The sequence below is a fragment of the Patagioenas fasciata genome, chromosome Z (assembly GCF_037038585.1).
Source record: "Patagioenas fasciata isolate bPatFas1 chromosome Z, bPatFas1.hap1, whole genome shotgun sequence".
Classification (NCBI taxonomy): Eukaryota; Metazoa; Chordata; class Aves; order Columbiformes; family Columbidae; genus Patagioenas; species Patagioenas fasciata.
The window spans coordinates 21,355,761-21,379,216 of NC_092560.1; the positions used below are offsets into that span (position 1 = coordinate 21,355,761).

Consider the following 23,456-nt stretch of genomic DNA (forward strand, 5'->3'; position numbering starts at 1 on the left):
GAATTTCCTTCATAGTAGAAAAATTTTATGTGCATATTGGCCTACTGCCTAAAATCTTAGTTGGAGAAGAAAAGGCTGTATATATTGCACATCCATTACATTCAGAGGCAGTATACATCCTGATGTTTAACTTCCATGCCAAGCAATAAAGGTAGAAAAACTTCCAGGAGAGTCACAGTTTTACAACAGGGAATTAGTTCTGTTCCTTAGATTCAAATTATTAAAAGTAATAAAAACTATTTTGAATTCACAGTGGATATTCGATTAAATGGTACACCAAGATCTAATTTTTTTCAAGTTGTTTGTTTGTTTGTTTGTACAAACTATTTCCAGCAGTCACAAGATGGAGAAGGAATTAAAAAAAACACCCTAAAAATGCTAAGTCAGCACAGCATTGTCAGTTGAGTGCTTGCCTCAGTTTTCCTTCAAGCTATCTGCAATACCCTGGTTGATCACAGAAGTTGGACTGAGAAGCCTCATTCTCGGTAACCACACATTTCTTCACTCTTATTCTATTTTAATAAATCATGAAGTCTGAAGCAAAATATATAGATATTTTTTGTTTCCAATTTTGAGGGACAAATACATCTACTGTATTGAAAAGTTATGGCGTTAACCACAAAGCCTAAAATGCCACTTTCAACTTCTTCAGTTTTTGCTTTTCTCCACATTCGATGTTGATCAGGGCTGGACAAGACAGGTCCATAGAAGTATGGCTTGGAAGAGCAGAACCTTATTGGGCTACTACTTTACCACAAAATTAACCAAACCAATATATGTCAACTGCTGCATATACCAGCTTTACTCCCTCAGGATGTGTGAAAGACATTTTAAACAGGGAGCCTGTGCTATAATTGGCAAACATCAGTTTCTTTGGTGAGAGAATTTCTTGCTTTACTGGCAATAGGAATACAGACATGACAGACAGGACACTTCTAGAGGATGTGTAAGTATGAATACCTTTTTTACTATCTGTAAGCTGGAAATATGTATTCATTAATCTTTTAAAGTGTCCAGTTCAATTGTTTCCTTTATTTTTTCTTTACTGTAGAAGGATAAAATCTTGACTCTTTATGATTCTATAGCAACTAAAAGAAGAATCTGCCTCCTAATCTGCACAAAAGCATGGCCGGAGACTTTCCACACAGTAATTTGTTCCTTTCTTCTCATATGCTTCCAATATGAATGACTAGCTGTACCTCTCAACTGCACCAGTAGGCACAAAAAGGTTAAAGCAAACTCTTATTTTATTAATAAGAATAGGAAACAAAAAGACAGCAGGGCAACACTTTCTCTTAGTAATAACATTTCATAAAAACAAAGTAAATTTGTTAAGTATGAAGGCGTGCATACAAAAGCAAAAGAGGACATGCCTTCTAGCATGCTGGTTCCTGTAAAATGTGTCACCAGTGCCTTCTAAATCCCTCAAAATTACAAGGTAAAAACTGTCAAGATTTTAAATTACATTTAAAAGATAACTTTACTGAGGAATTTTGGCTTAGTATCTGAACTACTAGAATTGGATATTTTTAATGTCAGATGCCTCTCTCATTTTTCTACAGATATAGGTTGTGCCTATAAAACAGCAGGTTTGGTTAGAATGAAAGGTACAAAGCACAAAAATGAAATATACTCATGCAGAGCTTCCAGTATTGGAATGCGTCATGGCAAGACACCAATGAAGCCCAGACTTTAAACTTGTATTTAGACAAGAAGGATGAGAACATTCAAGAAGAAAAAAAACACACTCAGAAAAGTTTAGGATACTTCATATTCCATGTAAGGACAGCTTAACAGAATCAAATATCACTGCTTACAAAAGCAAAATTATTTTGCAGAGGTATTTTCAAGATTCAGATTTAAGGCTTCATAAGAACAGTATCTTTGGAAAGGCCAAAAAAGACCTTATAGTCAAGAAAATTTACACCATGTATTTATCAGAAGATATTTTATTGACAACAAATACAAAACTGTTGCTCTCGTTCCCTGATGTCTCATTTTAAAGATAAAGCCTTTCCTTCACCACTTTTAAAGACCTGTAAATACAGTATTGCAAAACATTAAAACAAAAAGAAAGAAAAATTGTGACAATAAATTAAGAAAAAGGTGAGGAGGAGAAAAGCCCAGCCCACTAAGTAGAAAATGTATTAGAAGCAACAAAAAAGTTATTGGAAACAAAGTACATGTTATGTTTTCCTTCCAAGAGAAGTTTGGCAGTTTTTGTACATGAAATAAAGTAGCAAAGAAAAATGGTAAGTACAAGTGCATTTGTGTCCCACTGGAATTTGGTTTTATTAACCAAAACAGTAGTACTCATCAGAATCAATCTTGGGATGCTTATGCAGAGGTTGTGAGTCCTCCATAACAGAAGAATCGCTGAACTGGTCCATATCTGAAGGTGTTTGGTGACCAGGGACATCATCCACCAAGGTGTCCAAATAACTCCCCACTGATATTCCATCCAGTCCATCACTACAGTCTTGTAAACTGTTACAGCTGCCGTGGAAGGATGTCTCCTGACTTTCCAGCAAGCTGCACAGGCTGCCACTCAAACTGCTACCTCTGCTGGCAATGGCCTTCTCTTCAATCATCCACTTGATTGATTCAATACTTTCATTGATGATGAGTAGCTGGCGCATAAGCTTCACATCAGTGGCTCGGAGATTAACCTACAAGGCAAAAGTGATTTAAAAAAATTACTCATTTTCTTCAAAATGAAACTCTAAATAGCAGGCTGGAGGCAATGAATGGGTTAAAAAATAAAAAAAACACACAGTAAAAAAACCCACCTGTCACATAAAGGACAAATCTATTTAAATAATTAGTTTTAAAAAAAGAAGTATTTCTATACTTAAATTTTCAATGAAATTCAAGTGGGAGCCTGATCAGGCTACATAAGCAGTCCCTTAACAGGAATGCTAATCAATGACAAGGCTTGCACACACACTAGTACAATGCTATTTAGAGAAGGAAAACAGCTGCTATGACAGCTCTTGGGGATAGCTTTTCATTATTCAGAGAAGCAAGACACAAATCCAATTCCATTTACAATTACTCTAAGCTACTTAGCAGATCCAGACAGCTACGCATTCACCCCAAATTATCTATATTATGGCTACCTGGGTAATCTAAAATTTCCAGATATGCAACATTTGGAAAAAAGCCTGTGGATTTTTAACTTCTATTCACACTCCACCTGAGTTTATGTTACAAGCCACTGTATAAAAGTCTGAGAGCTGAAATATTGAACTTATTGAAACTGAAAATTTCAAATTATTTAAACCCATATTAGATTAAGGTGATGAGTTCAGTCAATAACTTATTATAGATGAGCCAAAAGAGCAAGAATATGCAAAAAGTAATTAAAAAATGCAAATTAAGCACAAAGTCCTACTTTCCAATGTAGCTGTGGTGGTTGATGTATACAAACAGAAGTGTTAATGGTAAAGCACAGTGGAATATTACCATGCTACATTTCACAGATTTATTTAACTGACTTGATGTTTTATTTAACGGACAAACCTTACAAGCCATTGTTTTAATAAAATTTCCACAATGAGATGACACAGGAAGTTGAGGTCTAAGGGTTTTATTTGTTGCTTCTTTTCATCTGAAACATCACAAGTACTGGGGAAAAAAAAAAAAAAAAAGTCTGTGTGACCTCCTATTCATCACATGAACCGAGTAAAAATACTGAAAAGGCAGTCTGGCAAACTGAAGATTGATTCCAGATTTGACCATTTTATCAAGTGTGGAGAGCCAGAAGCTACTTCCATCCATACTGTGAGAAGATAATGCTAGTCTGTGACCAAATCAACTCTCCAGCCTTTTCCAACAGCACCTCAACACCACTAAATGTTTGACATCACAACCAACATACTTCCAGTCTCATTACTTCCAGAGTAAGACCTCTACCTAGATGAACCTTTGACACAGTGTCAACACAGGGCATGCATACTTTAAAACCACCAGAAAAAAATACACCAGTCATTTCAGATTTACTCAAATGGGATATCATGCCTAGCATGTAATGTATATCATATTTTATCACAAATTCTTACATCCTTTAGTTGTACTAATCAAGTATACTACATGCAGATATATCAGTACTTTAATACATGCATTGGAAAATACTTTCCCTTGTATATCATTTGAGTGTCCTTCCCTACAGAAATATGTATGCCATAATGTCTCATATATACACGGATATTACATGCTTTTCTTCCACAGGGCACTAAAAACTTTCAGTTTATTAACTCTAAAAAAAGACAATACAGTATATCAAAAATTGGAGCATCTTCATTCAATTGAGAAATAAGGAAGCAAACAAGATCTGCTATGCCAGACAATAGACATTTAATGCTATTCTCCAAGTCCACAACTACTATACAGAAATAAAGCACCTGTATTGTTCATCCACAATGGGCTGGAACGGAATCAATATTCTCAGGAAGTAAAGACTGCATCTTATGTTGCCAAGAGTACAATCTGGACAATCCATACTCAGATTCTATCTTCTTAGTATCCTAAATTACAATGACCTGGTACAGTTGTTCAAAAAGCTATTTTAATAGATTTTTATTCTGTTAGATCCTCTAGAAAACCATATTGACTCCAGCTGTGATGCTTCATGGCAGCCAGTATGGTGCTGTGTTCTATATCTGTGACTAAAACAATGTTACCATACCAGTGCTCCAGCTGTTGTTGAACAGTGATTACATGGCATCAAGGCCTTTTCTGTTTTTCACTCTCAACCTTTGGTGAGTAGGCTGGAACTGGGAAAGACCTTCGGAGAGAACAGAGATGGGACAGTCGACCAGAACTGACCAAAGGGATACTTCCTGCTATATAATGCTGTGCTTAGCAATAAAACCCATGGGTTTGGTCTTTCCAGTGTAGCTGTTGCTTGGGGATTGGCTGAGCATTGATCTACTGGTGGAAGATGCTGAGTGACTGAATTTGCACCTCATTTTTTTTGTTTTTACTTTCTTCACTTATTAAACTGTCTTTAATAAAAAACATGAGCTTTTATCACTTTTGTTCTTCTGGTTCTCTCCTCCATACTACTGGAGGGGTAGAGGGAAGTGAGTGAGCATCTGGTGGGTGCCTAGTTACTGCTCAGGGTGAACCCAACAAAAAGATATTTCAAACTTCACTAGTAACATACTGTCTATGTAACACTCATATGCATTCTCAGTCTCCTTCCTCAGTCCCCAGAATGCCTTCTGAATTATCCTCAGTCCAATATCACACAGTTTAACATAGCTAACCTGGTACTGTGCAAAATAACTTTACCATTCACAGTTATAATAATACTGCTCATCTATCATTGTTTCAGATGTGAGATTCTGAAAAGAGATTGATCATTTTGTAGCTCACCTGTTCTCGCCAGTTCCTTTACTCCTACCCATAAATCATTATAAAACATTTGTTCAGCAACTAGGCTGTCATGAAAGCAGCAAATTACCCAGCTCCTCAAATGCAACTACAGACTTCAGCAACTTGCTGAACATAAGCAAGCTTGGAGACAGCTGATTTCCCAAAAGGCTGATTAAGGAAATGTTTAACAGAGTTAGCACCAATATGCTTCTAATGAAACAGTCCCTTTTAGATAAAGAAGGCATCTCATATATTTCAAATTCAATTCACAGGAAATAATTTTTTGTTCTAAACATACCCACAGCTTCAGCATTTCTGTGGAACAGCCTTACTGGCAGTAATTCTTTGCATTCCTGCATACTCGAGTCCTCCTCCAAGCTACAGCACTGAGCCCAAGTCTCTCATATCAAGAGTGTGCTTTTCCTAAAGCAAACATTTAGAAGTAGTTCATCAACTGTCATCTTTCTTTAAGATGGCTTACTCTGTCATCTCCTAGATAACACAAAAATGTCATTTTGAACATTTCTTGCCTCTTACCAGCTTCGGCCCAATCCCATTAGTACATACTCACGTAGCTCCAATGCATGTAACTGTTGGAGTAAACAAGTCAGTTCCAATATGGTTCAACTAAAGGAACTAAACACAACAAGATCTCATCATGTTTGACAGTTCCATTCTTTATGCACAGTAAACAATGCATTTCAGAAGTAATCTAAACAGTGTATCATAGTTAATACAGGTATTTCAGAACAGCTTCTTACAGCTACTTTTTGAAGGTAGAGCACAGCATCACCGTAAGTAAGGTGTATGTGAGTATGTATCAGTCCTCATCACAAACTTCTGGTGTACAGAGGAAATGAATTGTGACAAGGGAGCAAAAAAAGGAATTCTGGCTACAGGCTAGCTTTCAAATCTTTTTGCTTACTTGGTATAATCACAGTAGTGCCAATCCCCAGGAAGGATCGAAAATATTCAGCATTAAACAGTTAGTCATGGCAAGAGGAAATAATGAAATTAAGGTGACAGTGAGCACCCTTCAAGTAACACAGTCTGGTGGACAGAACAGATTATCATTCAGACACAACCAGATCTTCAGTCTGGAAGGGATAACTGGCCTAAACATCTGTCTGTGCGTCTCTGCCTCCTATTGTTGTTAGAACAATACCAGTTGTTCTAACAAGATGTTTCTTCCTGGCACCACTAGCCTTGCTTATGTTCTTCCATAATAACATGTGCCCAACATTGTAATAATTTATTCAAGATAATATATATACACAAACCTATGGACATTTGTGCAGATATATGTATATACAGATATATAAAAATACTCACGTAATTTTTATACAGTGTTCTCTTAAAAATAACTTGAACAGGTTATTGGTTTTACAACAAAACTCTTAATGACCAGGGTTGCTAACAAAGACAATTATCGCTTCCTGGAAGTAACCCAAAATAGTGCCTTAGCCTGGTCATTTTGCTTTTGGATCAAAGTTCCACTTGCACTCAGACTACAGGCAGAATGGACTCATGTATCCCTGCCGCATGCTCTGCAGACATAGCTTCCAGCTGGATCCAAACACAGACAGTCCCCTTCCTCTCCAAAAATGACAAAGTTTAAAATTCTGTTCAATATATCCTTTTAATCTGTCAAAGCTGTCTGCAACCCTAGTTCCTTTCTGCAGATTACTTTCTTCTAGATTCCAGGGTTCACATGCTGCCACTGCTGCTTCTTTTAACTACAGGAAGTCTGCAGGGATATTAATGGTAGCCCTAAAATGTGGTCTGAAGAAAAGAGATTCCTAAGCTTATTTAAAATATATTAGTTTCACTTTTTCCTCAACACCTTTATGTTGTGTTCTGTAAAGAGCCCACTAGTAAAAGGAAAGGAAATCACTGTGCCTGAAAAACAAGATATTTCCTTCAAGACAAATCTCTGAGTCAGAGCACAGTGAAATAAGTCACTACAAGACATAAAATCTTAAACTTACAGGTTAATGGACTCAAGGAACTATTTAAGTCATCCAGCTCCGAAGTTCTGCTCTGCGCAGTTTCTTGGGCAGGAGTCGAACACTCATCTAGTATGGAATCTGTGTTTCCAAAGCAGTATAATTATGGACATATTCCACAATAAATGGAAGCTGGATGGAAACGGTAGTGAAATTAGGTACCCCACTGAAAGCTGGGAGCGAACTTGCAAAGAAAATTCAGACATGAAAAGGTTAGATGAAATGGGCAGTGGAGCCTATTCCATCTGTTGTTTAACACTGCCAATACCCATCTCTACTGCCCATTTTACAAACAGAAATTCAAAACAGCAGAATCTTTCCATGCCAGACTGGTGTGCATAACCACTATGGTTGAGGAGTATTAATGCTACTGCTGTTCTCCTTCCTCTAGGGTGTGTCAGAGACAGCTTTCCACTTTCCCTTTCAATTTCTTCTGTTTCCTCTGTCACTCGGGATGAACAGCCTCAGGGTTACCCAGCTACTCTTACCTCCCCCCCCCCCTTTTTTTTTTCCCATGGAAAAATGAATTATATTGATTCATTTGAGCTGTAACAAAAAAAATTAAAAATCTAACAATTAACATCCAAAGAATAATTTGGTTTGAACTCTGAGAAGTCTCTTCGCAAAAGCTAAACTTATTCCATTTTGTCCTGGTGTTATTTTTGCTGTTACAAACACTGAATAACAATTTGTAAAGTAACTAAGAAAATTAACTCCCAAAGAGAAAGGTGAGAGTGTGAAAAATAAAATAAACACTGGCTGGCAATGTTGAGTCTTATGAAGATACGAATTTAGCAAGCAGATATAAAAGGATACATAACTCAAAAATAAAACCTCATCAAGGAATTCTGTCAGAGAATATACATAACAAGCTAAAAAGACCATAAGCAACCTATTCAAACTTCAAAATTCAAAATAAGTAAATGCAAGAATTATTTAATTGGAGTCACTGAGCTATCATGTTTACAACAGGGAGTAGTGTGGTCACACACACAGGATTTGTTTATTAAGCATCCACTATAAAGCATGGAGGATGTCACTTGAATGTTAGCAAGCTCAGAATGATACTACAATAGCCAATAGATTCTCAATACCAGTGACTAAAAGACAAGCCTTTCCCACCCACCTCCCATTTAGTATACCTAAAATAAATCCACAATTGAAAGGTACAAAAGAAACGTCTGCCCCTTAAACACACAGGATGACTAATAGGCTCTGCATGAACTCCATCCTACTTTAATTAGTAAATATGCATGTCTATGACTTTAAACCTCTTGCCCACTTGTCCTACTGATGAAGGATGTTTGCACTGGTTTCTTTGTATAAATAAGCTACTTTAAGCAATGGTATTTCAGAAGCAAGACAAAAAGGCAGAATGCCTACACTGACTTCTGAATTTGAACGCAATCTTCAGCATCACCTGTCTAAAAGCCAGAGAGCTTTTATGTGACAGAGCACAAGAACATAGGTTTACTATCCTTAGCTGGAAGGGATCATGTATGCAAAGGTGGAACTCTTAACTGCTTGTGAGAATGCTCCACGTCTGCTTCACATTTACTCCACTGCAAAGTCAACTAGCTTGCATTAAATCAGGTACTACAATAATTCAAGCTAACCCAATCAACAGCACAACGTACGTGAGCTCTTTCACTTCTTCAATTTCTTCATCTGCATAAACAATAAAGGTGGTGACCAAACTCTGGCAGACCTGAGACCGTCAGTGAGTCGAGGTACGCTCTCCAGTGTCATCATGCCATGTGTGTCTGACTATGATTTACCCCACACTGATTTAAGTAAATTAAATTCTGGTCAACACTGACACATGTAGATCAACAGCTTTTTGCACACCTGGTTTCTTTCAGCATGGACTTGTGTTATGTGTTGCTGGAACATTTTTCCCATTTCTTCCTTCATGTTTTTTAGGCTTGCGGTAATTTTCAAATGAAGGACAAGCTACATATGCAAAAGCTAAATTTATGTGACCCACTGTTGATTTGTAGTTGTAATTTGCTGACCTAGTTTATTTCTGCAAATTGAGCAAGTTACATTGACTCTTCTCTGCTGCACTTCCATAATGAGTCACAATGAAAAGTTTGTGAAAATTTAGAGACGCAGTGTTAATCACTTACTTTTTGCTTTCTTTTACAAAAGAGATTATTTAAACTCTTGTTTCTCCTGAAGACTCAAACATTGTTAAAACCCTCATAGTAGATTTCTAGGCAGCATACATTTAAATCACTGAAGTTCCAGCTGTTCAGAAAGTGAGCAGTCATTAAGTCTTCAGTTTCTGTCTGCACCCTTGATCTTGCTAGGCTAAACAGAAGCTCTAGCCTAGTCATGATCTTGTTTCAACCTGCTGCAGTTCTAGTACAATCCTCCACCAAATGCTTAGGACAAGTACTTCTACAGGTACTTCTGTAAATTTTAGCAACAACATAACATAGCTTTTGAATAGTATTTTTTAACTAGGAAGGAGAAAGAGAGTGTGATTCAACATCAGATAAGGAGGATTCTTCTGTAAGCAGAGCTTACCAAACACCCACCAGCTAAAGCAAGGAAGCGGGCAGGTCAGCTCTGAGCCACCACCAGAATAATCAGGAGCCCAAACAACTTCAAGAGCAAACAAGTTAGCTCAGTAAGCAATAAGACCAAATAATCTAATGAACGGGTTTCAAAGACATTTCTTGCAAATACATGAACCAAATATTATGATAGTATGGTTATCATCTGTTAGAGGAAATCACAGTATTGATGATTTACATTTCTCATACAACACCCTATTTTAATATGTTAATTTTATACATACTAATTGATCCTCTTCAGACTTGACAGGTAAATACATTCCACCAAGTTGTGCAATTGTTTAATTACACTATCTCTGTAATAAAAAAGTAGGTCTCAAAGCCTTTTTCCATCTCCTTGAAATGCGCATGATCCTTTTCTTTGGAGTATCTGTGTGCAGCCTGGCATTTGCATTAATGCCTAGTAAAATCTCAATTATTTGGATGAATCATTCACTCAGTACACTTTTTTTTTTACATTATACTATTTGAGGTACCTTGTATGCTTAAGTGTAACACAAAATTCTCATGGGTGCCGTCTTTTTTTGTTTTACTTGTTGGCCATCTTTTTATCTCACTGTGAAAAAAAGAAACAATTTAAATACCTACAAAGTAGATGTGATGATTATTATCAGAGAAAAACATGCTATATAACAGAGCAAGTAGCAGGAAAAAAATAAGGGTTAGTTAGTTAAGTCCCTATTTCATTACCTCTTGCCCAAGTAAAATAAATGTTAAATCAGCTCTTTAAATATGGAAGCACCACAGAATTCAGAGAGAGAAACACTCCAAGAAGCTCCTGGTTATTTGAAAGTCTCGTTGAATGAATATGAAAGGGAGTAGTGCCAAAATGTAGGGGTTTAAGAGCAGAAAGCTTCTACTACTATGGGAAGCTTTTACTGAAAGTTTCCAAATATCACCATAGTGCTGTCATAAAAGCCTAAACTGGCCTTAGAAATATATCTAGTATGACAGAGGTGAAAATGTCCAGAAAAATCCATACAGTGGACCCACATACATTGTCAGACAAGATAATACCACTGCAAGCATTCAGGTCAATATGCAGCAGTAACAATTGGCAGTGGGTGTCACAAAGCGTTACAGTCGATGGACGATCACAGCATCATCGTAATGTGTTCTTGACACCAGCCACAATACAGGACTGTATGTGTTGTCCCCACCACCATGAGACACCACTGTGACTCAATAGCATCTCTAGATGTCTTTGTTCATTGGATTTCGCACTCTGCCTTATTTATACCTGTCTTGATCAAAACATGCTTTTAAAAATATAGTGCAAAAACTGGATAAAACACCTTTCATTTCTGAATTAGGCTGGGTTAATGAGCACTGTGGACTTACCCATGTCTTTAAAATTAATTAGTATTATTACTGGTGCTGTGTAAGCATGCTTAGAAGTGCAGAACTAAAAAGTGAAATAAGATCTTGGGCTTTGCTTAGAGGTATATCTGAAGTTTGAAAATGTTGCTTTTACTGAGACAACAGTGATCCTCACTTCATTATTATTTTTAAAACAAACAAAAAAATCAACAAAAACTTCCAACTTCTTAATTAAGTCAGAACTGAGACACAACAATATTACTGCTTAACTGAACTTTCTTGAAATTCAAGTCTGCTTTTACAATACTCCTGGAGAGACACATAAGATTAAAAGAAAAAATCAAATCTTAGCCTGAATCTCCCCAGAATTCAAAATGGGATTCTGTTTGTAGTAATTCTGTGTCCCTGGAGATGATCCTGTTAAAAGCATATTTTTAATCTAACAACCAAATATTTACTGGCAGCAAACTCCCATCCTGTTTACTGAGGGTTTATCTGACTAAGAAGGAACTTCCAGACAGCCTTGTAAGTGATCACATGTCCCCTTAGAACTACTTTAATAGAGTTAGAAAAGTGATATGCTGATCTCTTTTTTTTTTAAATCTATGAAAAGTTTATGAACATCATGTTTCAGAGCTAAAGCTTTTCAAACTTATTGAATAAAAATGAGTCAACATTTTATCAAATAAGCTTTTTTTTCCCCTCACGTTTAATCTGTGCACTATTTGAAGTTGCATGTCTTTCAGATTCAGCCTTGTTTCTTTCTTTTAAACTAAAACTTAATCCAAGTCTTCCCACTGCTGTAAACACCATCATGCTAAAATATGCTTCATACACAAGATTTGTGCCCATTTGAATGTACTAGCAAATTTGAGATCTTTCAGTTAAAATGAAGTGAAGTTGCCTATTTTGAGTCTTTCAACCATAAACAGCCTTCCAAACTCCCAGATATCCATAGATAGTTTAGCTCTTTTTTCACCCACTAAGAATCTATCAGACAGCTAGCAGCCAACCTGCATCTGGAATTTCCAGGTTAAAAAGGTAGAAAGCAAACAAGAGGCTAGTACCATTTTTAACAAGCTGGAATGCTGAATTTGGTCAATGAAACTAGCCAAGCAGCTTACTGCAGCTTTTGATCCATTTTGGCCCAAAAAGCCAAGAGGCCCTTTGGCTCCTTCCTACAGAACACACTGCAGTAATATGTTCTGGAAGTCACAAGGCATGATTATTCAGGTAATAAAGTGAAAACATATATTAAAAATCAAATAAACATAAATCCTATGCTTCTATCCAAGGACATCTCATGAGAAGGCAGCAGAAATAATCAGTCACGAACTATAACCTTCACGGCAAAACCAGGCACTTCAGGTACCAGTCTTTCCATTTTATTTGGTCCTCCTCTGATCAATAACAATTATTCACATCATATGGTGCAGACCTCAGTTTTTCCTACATCACTTGAGGTCATGTCATATTGCTCTTTTAATACCTAAACTTGCTCTTAGCAAAGATTTCCACATAGCAGGCTGCTGGGGTGCTATGGCTTGATCCTAGTTCACCGAAGAATATTAATCGTAATTATCAACGAAGTTACCAGAGGTATGAGTAAGAAGGAATCCAAGTCATTCGTTACATTTCCCATTTCTCCTTCTACTGAGGAACTACTAACTACTAAGCTACCTGGGGAGCAGAAATAAGGTGCGAGACTTGAACTAGATGGCTAAGAAAAGAAAAATATAGCCTTTACCAATACTCAGGAGTCACCTGGGAAGTGAGAGAACTAAACAAGGAAATCTGGGACACAACCAAGCTGGACTATAGAAGTATGGTTATATCTGAAAAGGGCTGGCTAGGGCTCTTCTGAAGTAATTTTGTCACTAGATTTCAACAGACTAAAAATTAATAAAAATTAAGGAGACAAGTGACAAAAGCTTAAACATCATACTGCTGTTTAGGTTGCATCTCTTTTTCCTCTGAAAAGGGAGGACTGCTGCTCTGCACTTGGTGAAAGCATAACCAGCTACATGAACTGGTGGACAGTGAGAGTTACTTCATCTGCCTATGGGAAAAACAGCAACTCTGCCTCCACTCCACTGGTCACAGCAACTAGTGGCCAGGCACTAACGAAGGAGTACCTCAATTCCATAGGCATTTGAAGTTGAAGAAAATTACTGTTGCTTTGGCATGCTAGTAGTACTGCTCTTCTCTTGCAAAGAACCTTTCTCTACTGTTGCAAGATTTACAGTTTTCTTCTAGAAACCCTGTACCACTAGGAACCTGCCACAGGTCACCACTTGGGACTAAAATATTTCAGACACAATGCTCCCACAACATATGGATATCTTTTCAGCAAACAGTAATAAGAGAGTCATGTCCAATGTTTGCTGCATCTCATAAGCACTTATCTGAGTTTTAAAAAGCAGTGCAACCATTTAAACCAGTGGGAATTCTTCAGGAAGACAGAAAAAAATTATACTCGGAAACATGTACAGCAACAGAGCTCTTCTACCTTTGCTCCTACCTTGGGGTAAAAATGTGCGAGTTTGGAAACACTCAACACATTTGTTACATTCTAATTCCTGGATGGGTGCTTCCTTCTGTTTCTAGACAGAGGTAGGTGTCATGGTCAAAGCAGCACTGCAGTACAATGACTCTCCTGGAAGCATTTTAGTCATGAATGCAGCTGGTATCTAACAACAGTGAACAAAATTACAAATTAAGCTGGTAAGGTGTTTATAAAATCTGAAACTCCCAGTAGTTAAACAGCAATTTAGCATTGCTTTACAAGCAGTAAATGTTTTCACTTCATGTGGCACAGTACCCAGCAGGGCAATACAGTAGTGCAGGGAGTTTATTTTACAGCACAGCAAATGAAACATTCAGATAACTTATCCTAGCAGCTTAGCCAGTTTCTGTTTCCTGTTAATTAACAAACGTGCCATACTACTCCCTCGACAAAACGTTAAGAAATGCCAGGCTGATGGGAAGTTTAGGAGAAGGATTAGATTGCTGAGAGCTGGCTGCACCAGTATTGGCCCTCTCCATGTTTATGGAAGTTCTGGGAGAGGTTGCACATTTTGACAAAACAGAGTAGCTAACTTTCACACCTGAAATACGTATACTCTCGAGTGTCCTCTCTCTGTCTCCTCTTACGGAAGGAGGGAAATGACCTTTGGAGCAACTTCAAGGGGAAGAATCTTTAAACACATTTTATTCCACATGCTCATTGGCAGGTAGGCAGCCAGAGGGACTCACTGCTGCAACACAGAATAGGATATTTCTGAAATACTGTGACCATCCAAATATGTTTCTATATTTGAAAAAACATTTGAGCTGTGTTGTTTATATCTTCCAAAGCTGTAACACAAGGCAGCTTACAGAACCTCTATATGTATTTTGGTCACTCTCCAGACTAGGGTTCCTTCCTGTTGGTATCACGAAAATCTTCCTAATACAGTCAAACATCTCTTGAAGCTTGTTGCAGGCATAATCCTTAGCGATGTTTTCATTTGACAGAAGCCACTACAGAGCTGTAAATTCAACTACTAAATTAAGTATCCTGGTGAGGCACCTATTTACTACAGTAAAACAAATAGCAATACCATGTGGATTACAATGCAACTGTTTCAATGAACACATACAAAAATATTGTCACTGTCATTCTAGGTTTCACTCCTAGCACATCTACAGCTTGCTAGAGACTCAAAATAAGAGCATACTTGGTTCTAGGGATATCAAGGTCATCTGTGTACTCATATAGCTCTGTGTATCATGGTACAGAGCAAAACCAAGCTCAGAAAGCACCCTGCCCTCGAGGCAAGGCTTACTACTTCATAAGCAGCATTACTATGGTGACTGCAGGCACAGCAGGTTTCCCAGCTTGATCTGGTTTGTAGCCATTCAGCTGATAAAGGAAGAGCCCCTCACAGTCACATACTTCATTGCAAAACACAGATGTGTAGGATTGTTTTATCTTCTTCATTAAAGTATCAACATTATTTTAATTATTAATCTCCTCCTTGGCTTTTAGTGCAGCCATATATTTCAGGACAAATATTTCAACCTTTTCTTCAGACTCCGTAGAAGTCACTCCTATCCACTTTTCTCTCCAGTCCTTGAACAACTTATCCTGTGGGCCACAAAATGTTACTGTTTTTCTTAAGTGGCTGAAAAGTGCAAGATTCACAGGTTTAAAATTCTTAGTACTATGATTCCTTTTCGGCATTAACTGAAGTTATTCAATGACAAGGATGGTATTTCAAAACTGTACTTAAATACAACTACAGTATGTACAAGGCCACAGGACAGCAAGACAGAACAGCTTAAGTGACAAAAATATATCCGGACTTTCCTTACAAGAAAACCAGACACGTCCAAGTCTTACAGAGGTTTGTGTGGTTTTTGGTTGGTTGGTTGTTGTTTGTTTTTCTTGTGTGGTTTTTTTTTTTTTTTGTTTTGTTTCTTTGGGTTTTTTCCCCTGCCTTAAGCATTCAGTAAGCTGATCATCCAGAACTTGCTCTTCAGATTTGCTGTGTTGATGGACATCCTCACACCTCAGTAAGAATTCAAGTTCCTCTTGCCTCCTTCTTTACCTGCTTTTAACAGCTGCAATTAACAGGTTTTTTGACATGTAAATAATGTAATAGCTTTCTGACAAGCCTGCAAAAATCCACTTTTGTTGCAGTTATTTTAGAGTAATATTTGATCAAGCTTTTCCTGAGTCATCACAGCTTATAAAGTCATTACTTTCCTATATATCTCCAGTACAGAAGGTTTTGCATTCACAAAAAAAAAAACCAAACCAACCAACCAACCAACCAACCAACCAACCAACAAACAAACAAAAACCCACCAAAAACCAACCAACCAACCAACACAACAAAAAAAAACCCACAAAATGAAACAAAACAAATGCAAAAAAAAAACCCCAACAACAAACAAGTTGCACCAGGAGAGGTTTCATGTTGATAAAATAAATAAGTTCTTCACAGTGAGGACAACCAATAACTAGAGCAACCTCCCTAGGGACATGGTGGAGTCTGCACTGATGGAGGTTTTCAAGACACAATTGGAAATGATGCTCAATAATTTCATCCACTCTCCATTTCCCATGAAAGGTTGAACCAGATGATCTTAGTGCAGGCTATTCTATGAAAATCATGCTGTCTGCTAATTTCATCAAAAAGTTTGTAATCTTTTTGCTAAAAGCTTATGTCACTTAAACTGTAGAGGCCTATACAGAAGGGGTTTAGTCTTCATGTCTTTTCATTACAAATTGTAAGCAATCAGACTTTGAAAAGCAACTTCAAACCCAAAATCTTCTCTGTCCTTGAAACAAAGTAATCAAGAAAGAAACATAATTAAATTATAACATATATTCTTTGAAATAAAGGCTGGGAAAAGTCTCATCTGTACACGGGCAGTCTAATTGGAAGCGTGAACGGAAGTATCTTTGACACTGCTGTGACAATTCATACATGAGACTTGAGTACACAAGTATTTCACACTGATGCTGCTTGCTAGGTAAGGCAATGTTTCACAGACTCTTAGTGAAGCAGCGGCTAACAATGTAAGCACATACTCATTTGTACTTCCTGGGCACTTAAACCCCTCAGTGGCTGCTATAGCTGAATGAGAACAGCCGTAAGCACTGAGTATAACATGGAGATGTTCCACAATTCAAATTCTTTTGCCAGGCACTGGCAAAATTTGTGAGTCAGAAGTTATGTTTAAATATGCATTAATTTAAATAACCTTGCTCACCTTGTCCTTTCAAAGACAATATGAAAAGATGGAAAACTTGGCAAAGTTCTGGTACTATAATCAGGTTGTAATTTTTTCTTGCTAGATTAGCTTATTTTCCCTGATGATCTATCTACAAATCCCTTTTAACCTGAGTATCCTGATATGACTGGCCAATCTACAGTATATGTAAAAATTACAAACTTCTCTACTACATCATATAAATTGGAAGACATGAAGGAGAGAACTTATTAGTAATGTCCAAAATTACCAACTTTTTCAGTGAACTTCCAGAGGACTAGGTGAAATAAGTTCATATGTATTTCTGTATGCCTTCCTTCTCCTTCCAAGAAGAGCCTCACTTCAGGGATTCACTGAATAACTGCTCACTAAGAAATGAAAGTTAATCAAACCCTCCTACACAGGCTTAAGGCTTAACCACTAGTAATTTTATGTTTAAGATTTTATCTTCAAACAAGTTTTTAAGCAAAAATTCCAATTAATCGAATATAAAACCAGAATCTGATACACAGCTTTGCACTGCTGACTAGACACACTGAACCAGATCCTGGCTGCAATTAAGTCAATTGATGTTATCATACAAAACAGTGAATGTAGCAGCCTGTACCTACAGCATGTGTTAAAGAGAAGTTTCAAGTCACAGTTGTTGACTCTTAAAAAGGTCTTTTAAAGAAACAAATAAAGGCAGACCCCCCACAACTGCGGATCTTATAAATCTAAGTAAATATGAAGTTGTTCACACTCTTAAGAGCTGGTAGAACAGAGTTACAGCAGCTCTGCCCTTCAACCAGTACCTTCATTCACAGGCTAAGGATAAACTGAAAGAAACAAACAAGCAAACAAAAAAAAGAGATAAAAAAGAGAAGCACTGGAATTGTAAAGATAATATATGGCATAATTCCAGTCAGTAAAAACTACTTCTAGTTCTGCTTCATTTTGTCAGAGCTCCATGTTAATTGGCATTTCAAAGAGTTATAGTAAACTCAGAGACCAAAGGGGGAAAAACATCAATGAAGGAGCACAGCAATACACCTCTCTCTCAAATGGCTGTAGTGTAAATCTGATGTGCGCAGCTTCTTGGCAATAGAATTATTTCAATTTCTTTATTCCTTCACCCTAAAATCTGCTGCATTCAAAATAACCTGTTTGGCTTTCAGACTCATTAACAATATTTGATCCTCAACAGTGTTCACCAGAAGAAATCTCATCTAAATCTCCTAGCACTGCCATTTATGCCTCACTTCCAAGAGCCAGTTTATCTTTTCCGCCTGAAATATTTTTATGCAAACCATGTTATTTTTTTATTGCATGCAATGTAGACTATAGTCTGTCTAACTTTTTAAGCTTTCAAACAGGCAATAAAAAGTTGATTTGGGAAACTTCAGAACAAAAAGAAAACAAACAAAACACCCCAACCAAGCAAAGAAAAAAAACACCAACACACTCTTTTTATTCAAGGGTTAAAGAAAATTTCCCTTTGAGTAAACCCAGAACTTGTGAAGGGGAAATAAGGCTTTTGAAGCAGGATCATTTTGTGCTGCAGAACAAATCTCACTGATTATTTTTTTCACAGTGTGTAGCTGTTGAAGTCATACATATTGAACAGTGAGCTCAGGAGCATGATACACCACGAACAGGGCTGTAGCTATAAAGGGTTATTATTAATCCTCCAAGAGACGGTTCCACCTAAAATAGCATAGGAGGAAAGAGTTTAACATTAACATTGTGACAAATTCCATACGGAATCAAAGGCACATAGGCTAGTAGGAAGTACTCATGACATTCCAGGCTGACCAGAGCACAGAGTTTTGACCCATGCTGGCAACTTCATCTTGCTTCTCCTATTACTTGATGGCCTTATGCCTCAAAAGTATTCAGGATCCAGCAGAGTCTCCATCATGGCCTTGGTGGGGAAAACTGAAGGTAAAGAATGTGACAGCAGCCTGGCTGAACAGTCCCACATTTCAAGAAAGATACTCCATGGTGTTTTGTGTGTGATTCCATTGACTATCAGCGAAATCAGGCTTGAGGGGAAAAGAACCATCCACTGCGAACAGCACACAAACTGAGGAAGCAAGATGCAAGTCTCAATGCCTATACCTAGCAGATGTATGGTTGCCCCACAGACACACCACCCATCTCTCAGGTACTTTAACTCACAGCCAAAACTAGTGCGATATTATCCTTATCTCTTAACATTCCCCTACAGCAGATGACACAGGAGAGGTAATCACTTCCACCATTTCATTCATGCTTTTCTTGCTCAAGGACATGGCAAATCTATGAGAGAGACTTATCAAAGCTTCTGCCATCTCTCTCTCTCATACTTGCTCAGAAGTATCCAGTCCAACAGACATCACTACTTTGTTCTGAAACACAGTAAGCACTGGCTTCTCATACAATGTAAATGGAAGAACGGAAGATCAGATTCTTTGGAAGGACAAAGAATGCATTGACAAGAAAGGAGATGGCCCTCCAGTTTTAACTGACCAAATACTTTCACCTACTTAAACTCTTGTACATTTGAATTTACTCTGGTCACTGTAAGGTTTATACACAGCTTGAGCTAAGGCTTCATGGCTACTTGCAAGCATTGCAAGCAGGTTCAGGTATGATTTCCTTGGTTTTTATTGTCAAGGGATAAACAATAGGATGTCGGGGGAAACACAGAGGTATTTTATAGTTGATCTGGGCTGGAAAGCAAAGAGAAAACATCGTTAGCAGTAAAATATATCTTTAGCACAGTCAAGATCACCATGATTTAAATGCAATGATAAGTCAAAACATTCTAAGTACCTATAAAATCGCTTTGTTTGTCAGATGTAGTTTAAACTTGTCAGTACACGCACAGTCGTGACAAACAATAGCTGTGGGAAAGGAAAAAAGTTGAGCTGCATAATTGCACAATTTTTATAAAGCCAAGTTTAAAAAACAAAAAACTACAAACAAAAATAAAATGAAACAAAAAGTAGCCACATCTTTCCAAAATATCTTCATTAACAAAAACAATACAAGGTAATGTGACAGTACTGCTCAGCATCAAAGATCAAGATGTCAGCACAGTAAACAATGTCAAGATTTTTTATATGTGACTAGGAAAGAAGAGCCTGAATAACTTTGTTTTGCAAACCAGACAAAAGGTTTGTCTTAAGTCTGAAGTAAGCAAGCAAAAAAAGCATGGTTGTGTCCATCCAGAGTTCAGTGAGTGGACTGCAGAAGCTGTCATCATAGTGCATCTAGAAGATAGCTTGATGAATGATACTTGGTCTTCTACACCTTTAATGTTTTCCATTTTTGCATCTGTTTACTATTGCAGAAGCTACAAACTACTTTTCTATATGTTCAAGGCCTTTTAGGCCTTGCAGTAAAGCCAAATAATACTACACTAAAGAGGTGTGAAATAAGAAGCTAGATAGAAGTTTTGTCTCTGTTTTAGGAATGATATGCACAAACAAGAGAAAGAAACAGCATGATCTTTACTTGATAATGTTCTTAAATTGATCAGATCTGTACAACGTCACAAAGAAAGATGCAGAGGGGAAAGTGGCAGATTAAGAATCTGAAGAAACTTTAAGGACAGAGGAAAATCCTTAAATGACCAAAGGGAGTAGAGGAAAATCTCATGAAGATGGTTCAGCTTCATCCTCTGGATTACAGAAGACAGCTGACAGCATGAAAAAGATAGAGACAGGGTACCAATACTTCACATTTTACAAACAGTCATTATATCGGTGGTTTAATGGCCATACACAGACTAGAAGTCAAATGGGAAGAGATGTGTAACAGAACTCCTCTTAGCATGAGTAATGAGTTCAGATGTGAAAGTCAGTCAGTTATTCAAGTGACAAAGTATAGGAGAGGTCAAGGATGTTGGGACTAAAACACATTCATGCTGAGGTGAAGGAGGAAAAAATAAGGAAACTTGGGTGGCAGGAAGAAGAAAATGCAAATTGAAGATTGCAACATGAAACTTGCAAGTGTAAAGTGAAGAGACCAACCAGACAGGAGAAGGTGATACAGGCAAGTCACTGCTTTCCCCCCTCCCCCCTCTTCACAGGCCTACCTGTCATGCTATGTCTAGACAGTCATGCCAAGAACTCTGATTGAAGAAGAACAAGAACTCATGTTTCCTTCGCAGTTTGACATCCCTAACAGTTTTACATTATAAGCTACCTGCAGGTCACTCTACAATCCTTGTGCAAGCTTAAAATTCAAAAATAAACACGAGATATGCTGACAGTGGGGAACCTAGTGTTAAAACTGAAATTCACAGTGATAATTGCACTAAAATATTTCCATAGTTTGTTTTGTGACTCCTGGTTTTGTTAAACCTTGACAGTGAGTATTTCTTAAACCACATGAAGCCATACGATAGCTACTGTGATTTATAAATTGTCTTAAGATTAAAGTCATAATCTTGGATATTAACTTGCAGAATACGTGTTCTTGATTTCCTTTTTCCCCTAGGAAGCTTAATCTATAAAAACTCTTACAATCACACTCACCTTTTGCTTACATATATGTAAGGTTGCACAGGGACTGATGGTGTGGCATTATACTTGTTTGCATAGGATGAGATTGCATTGTTTGTTATAAATGGTTGAGTTCCAAACGAGTAGCATAAAGTCATCTCAACAAATTGCCAGCAAAATCCTCATTCCAACAAGATCAGCTTCCATACTGTTTCCAAACAAACTTAGTGGCAAGAGCTATAGAAAGAACTGTTAGAAAACAGAGTCTTTCGGGACCTCCATAACAATTACACTTTAAAAAAAAAATGGAAGCCAAGTATGCTTGTGCATCTGAGTTGCTGTGCACTGTCAGATCATATCTGCTGAGTGTTCATTAGTTGCTTACTTGCAAAGTGTGTTTTTAGTTTGTCTTAAAAGAATTAAGCTGGTTTTACGGCATAATCAAAAAATTTATTGAGATGGTGACATACAGTGTAGGACACACACCTGCATTAAGACAGTAAATAAGTTAGAAGTTCTGAACTAAATACAGCACCATCCCAACACAGATCACTGGGAAAAAACCCCACCTCTCAGCCAAATTAGAAATAGTTGTTTGTTCAAGAATTATTGTGTATCTTCTGCACAGTCTATTTGGAACTAAATAAGTCTCTGACGACCAATGTCCAGAAACTGAGTCACTGAATACCAGGCCAAATTTTCAGCCCAAAAACATCCAGTGTCTCTTTAGGTATTAGTCATCAGCAGGAAACAGGTGTGATGCAGAAAATGGATTTACGAGAGAGATGTGTGCATTATTTAGTTTATTGATACAGCAGCTTTCAGTACTTCTAACGACAGCTGACAGAGCAACAGAAGCCAACATCGAGCCATTGGAGAGCTCCGAGAAAAAGAGACAAGTTACACGTCCCCCACAGCGTTCAGCTGAACAACCGCCTCCTCACCTGAGCAGCGGCAGCGGCTGCGGCCGCGCTGCTGCCGCCCCGGCAGACGCGGCGTGGCCTGACCGAAGGGATGAGAAGCGGCGTCTGCTCCCGGGAGCGGGCAGCAGCACTTTCCTGTTGGGGGGCTGGGTCGCGGGGCTGGAGGAAAGCCGCCCTCGTCCCACCTTGCGGGGAGCGCTCCCCGCGGAGGGCCTGTGCCGCCGGGAAGGAGGCGGTGGTGCGGGGGGGTACTGCAAACGCCCCAACAGATGCCAAAGGGCCCCTCGGCTGGCGCGCGCCTACTCACCATCTCCTGCCTCAGGAGGTGAAGTTTCGTCTCCAGCCTGGTCAGTGCGGCGGCGCGGCGGCGGCGGGGACCTAGGGCTGCTGCGGGGCCGCGGGCGGGCGCGGCGACGGGGCGTCCCAGCAGCTCCTCCCCGCGCAACGGCCCTGCAAGGCTCTCGGGCACTTTGCGCCCCAGCTTTTGCTCGACGTCCCGCAGGTCTGGCGGGGCACTGGGTTCCATGGTTTGCCACGAAGAGGCCCGCGGCGATCGCGCCGGCACTACCCACGGCCACCCGGCCGCTGCAGGGGAGCGGAGGCGCGGTAATCCACGGCAGCGCCGGGGTCGGCGGCCGAGCCGCGCAGGTGACCCGCCGCAGGCATGGGGATTTCCTGGGCGAAACAGTCCCCCCCCGCCCTTCCCCGGCCCTCCTTTGCCACCGGGTAGAAAGCCAAAACAAGGAAGGCGCGGGCGACGGAAAAAAAAACTCCCCCTAAGCCCCCTAAGCCAAAGAGGGAGCGCGCACCGGGCCTGCTCCGGCTGCGGGACAGCGATGTGTCCCGACAGTTGCTGGCAGCGACCGGCCGGCCCCGAGCACCGGGATCCGAGTCATCGCGCGTCTCGCCCGGCTGCAACTTTAAAGCCCTCTGGCAGGTGGAAGAGGAGCGGCGCGGCCCTCCTACCGTAATGCCTAGAGTAGAGGCGCGGCACGGCGGCGGGGCGCCCCC

The 23,456-nt window shown here is 38.9% G+C and overlaps 1 protein-coding gene across 1 annotated transcript; it reads right to left on the reverse strand.

Annotated features, from left to right (window-relative positions):
* Positions 1-1,229: 1,229 nt before the first annotated feature.
* LURAP1L (leucine rich adaptor protein 1 like) lies at positions 1,230-23,223 on the reverse strand. Its single transcript, XM_065861192.2, has 2 exons — positions 22,753-23,223; positions 1,230-2,669 (listed from the first exon to the last, which is right to left on the reverse strand). The coding sequence occupies exons 1-2, from the start codon at positions 22,969-22,971 to the stop codon at positions 2,295-2,297; spliced, it is 594 nt and encodes a 197-aa protein (XP_065717264.1). The 5' UTR covers positions 22,972-23,223; the 3' UTR covers positions 1,230-2,294.
* Between the last annotated feature and the right edge of the window lie 233 nt (positions 23,224-23,456).

Bases quoted from the DNA above. Each gene is read 5' to 3' on its own strand.
- LURAP1L (XM_065861192.2), bottom strand. From the start codon at position 22,971: ATGGAACCCAGTGCCCCGCCAGACCTGCGGGACGTCGAGCAAAAGCTG. The intron at 2,670-22,752 runs GTGAGTAGGCGC...TTTGCCTTGTAG, and splicing joins ACCTCCTGAGGCAGGAGATG to GTTAATCTCCGAGCCACTGA.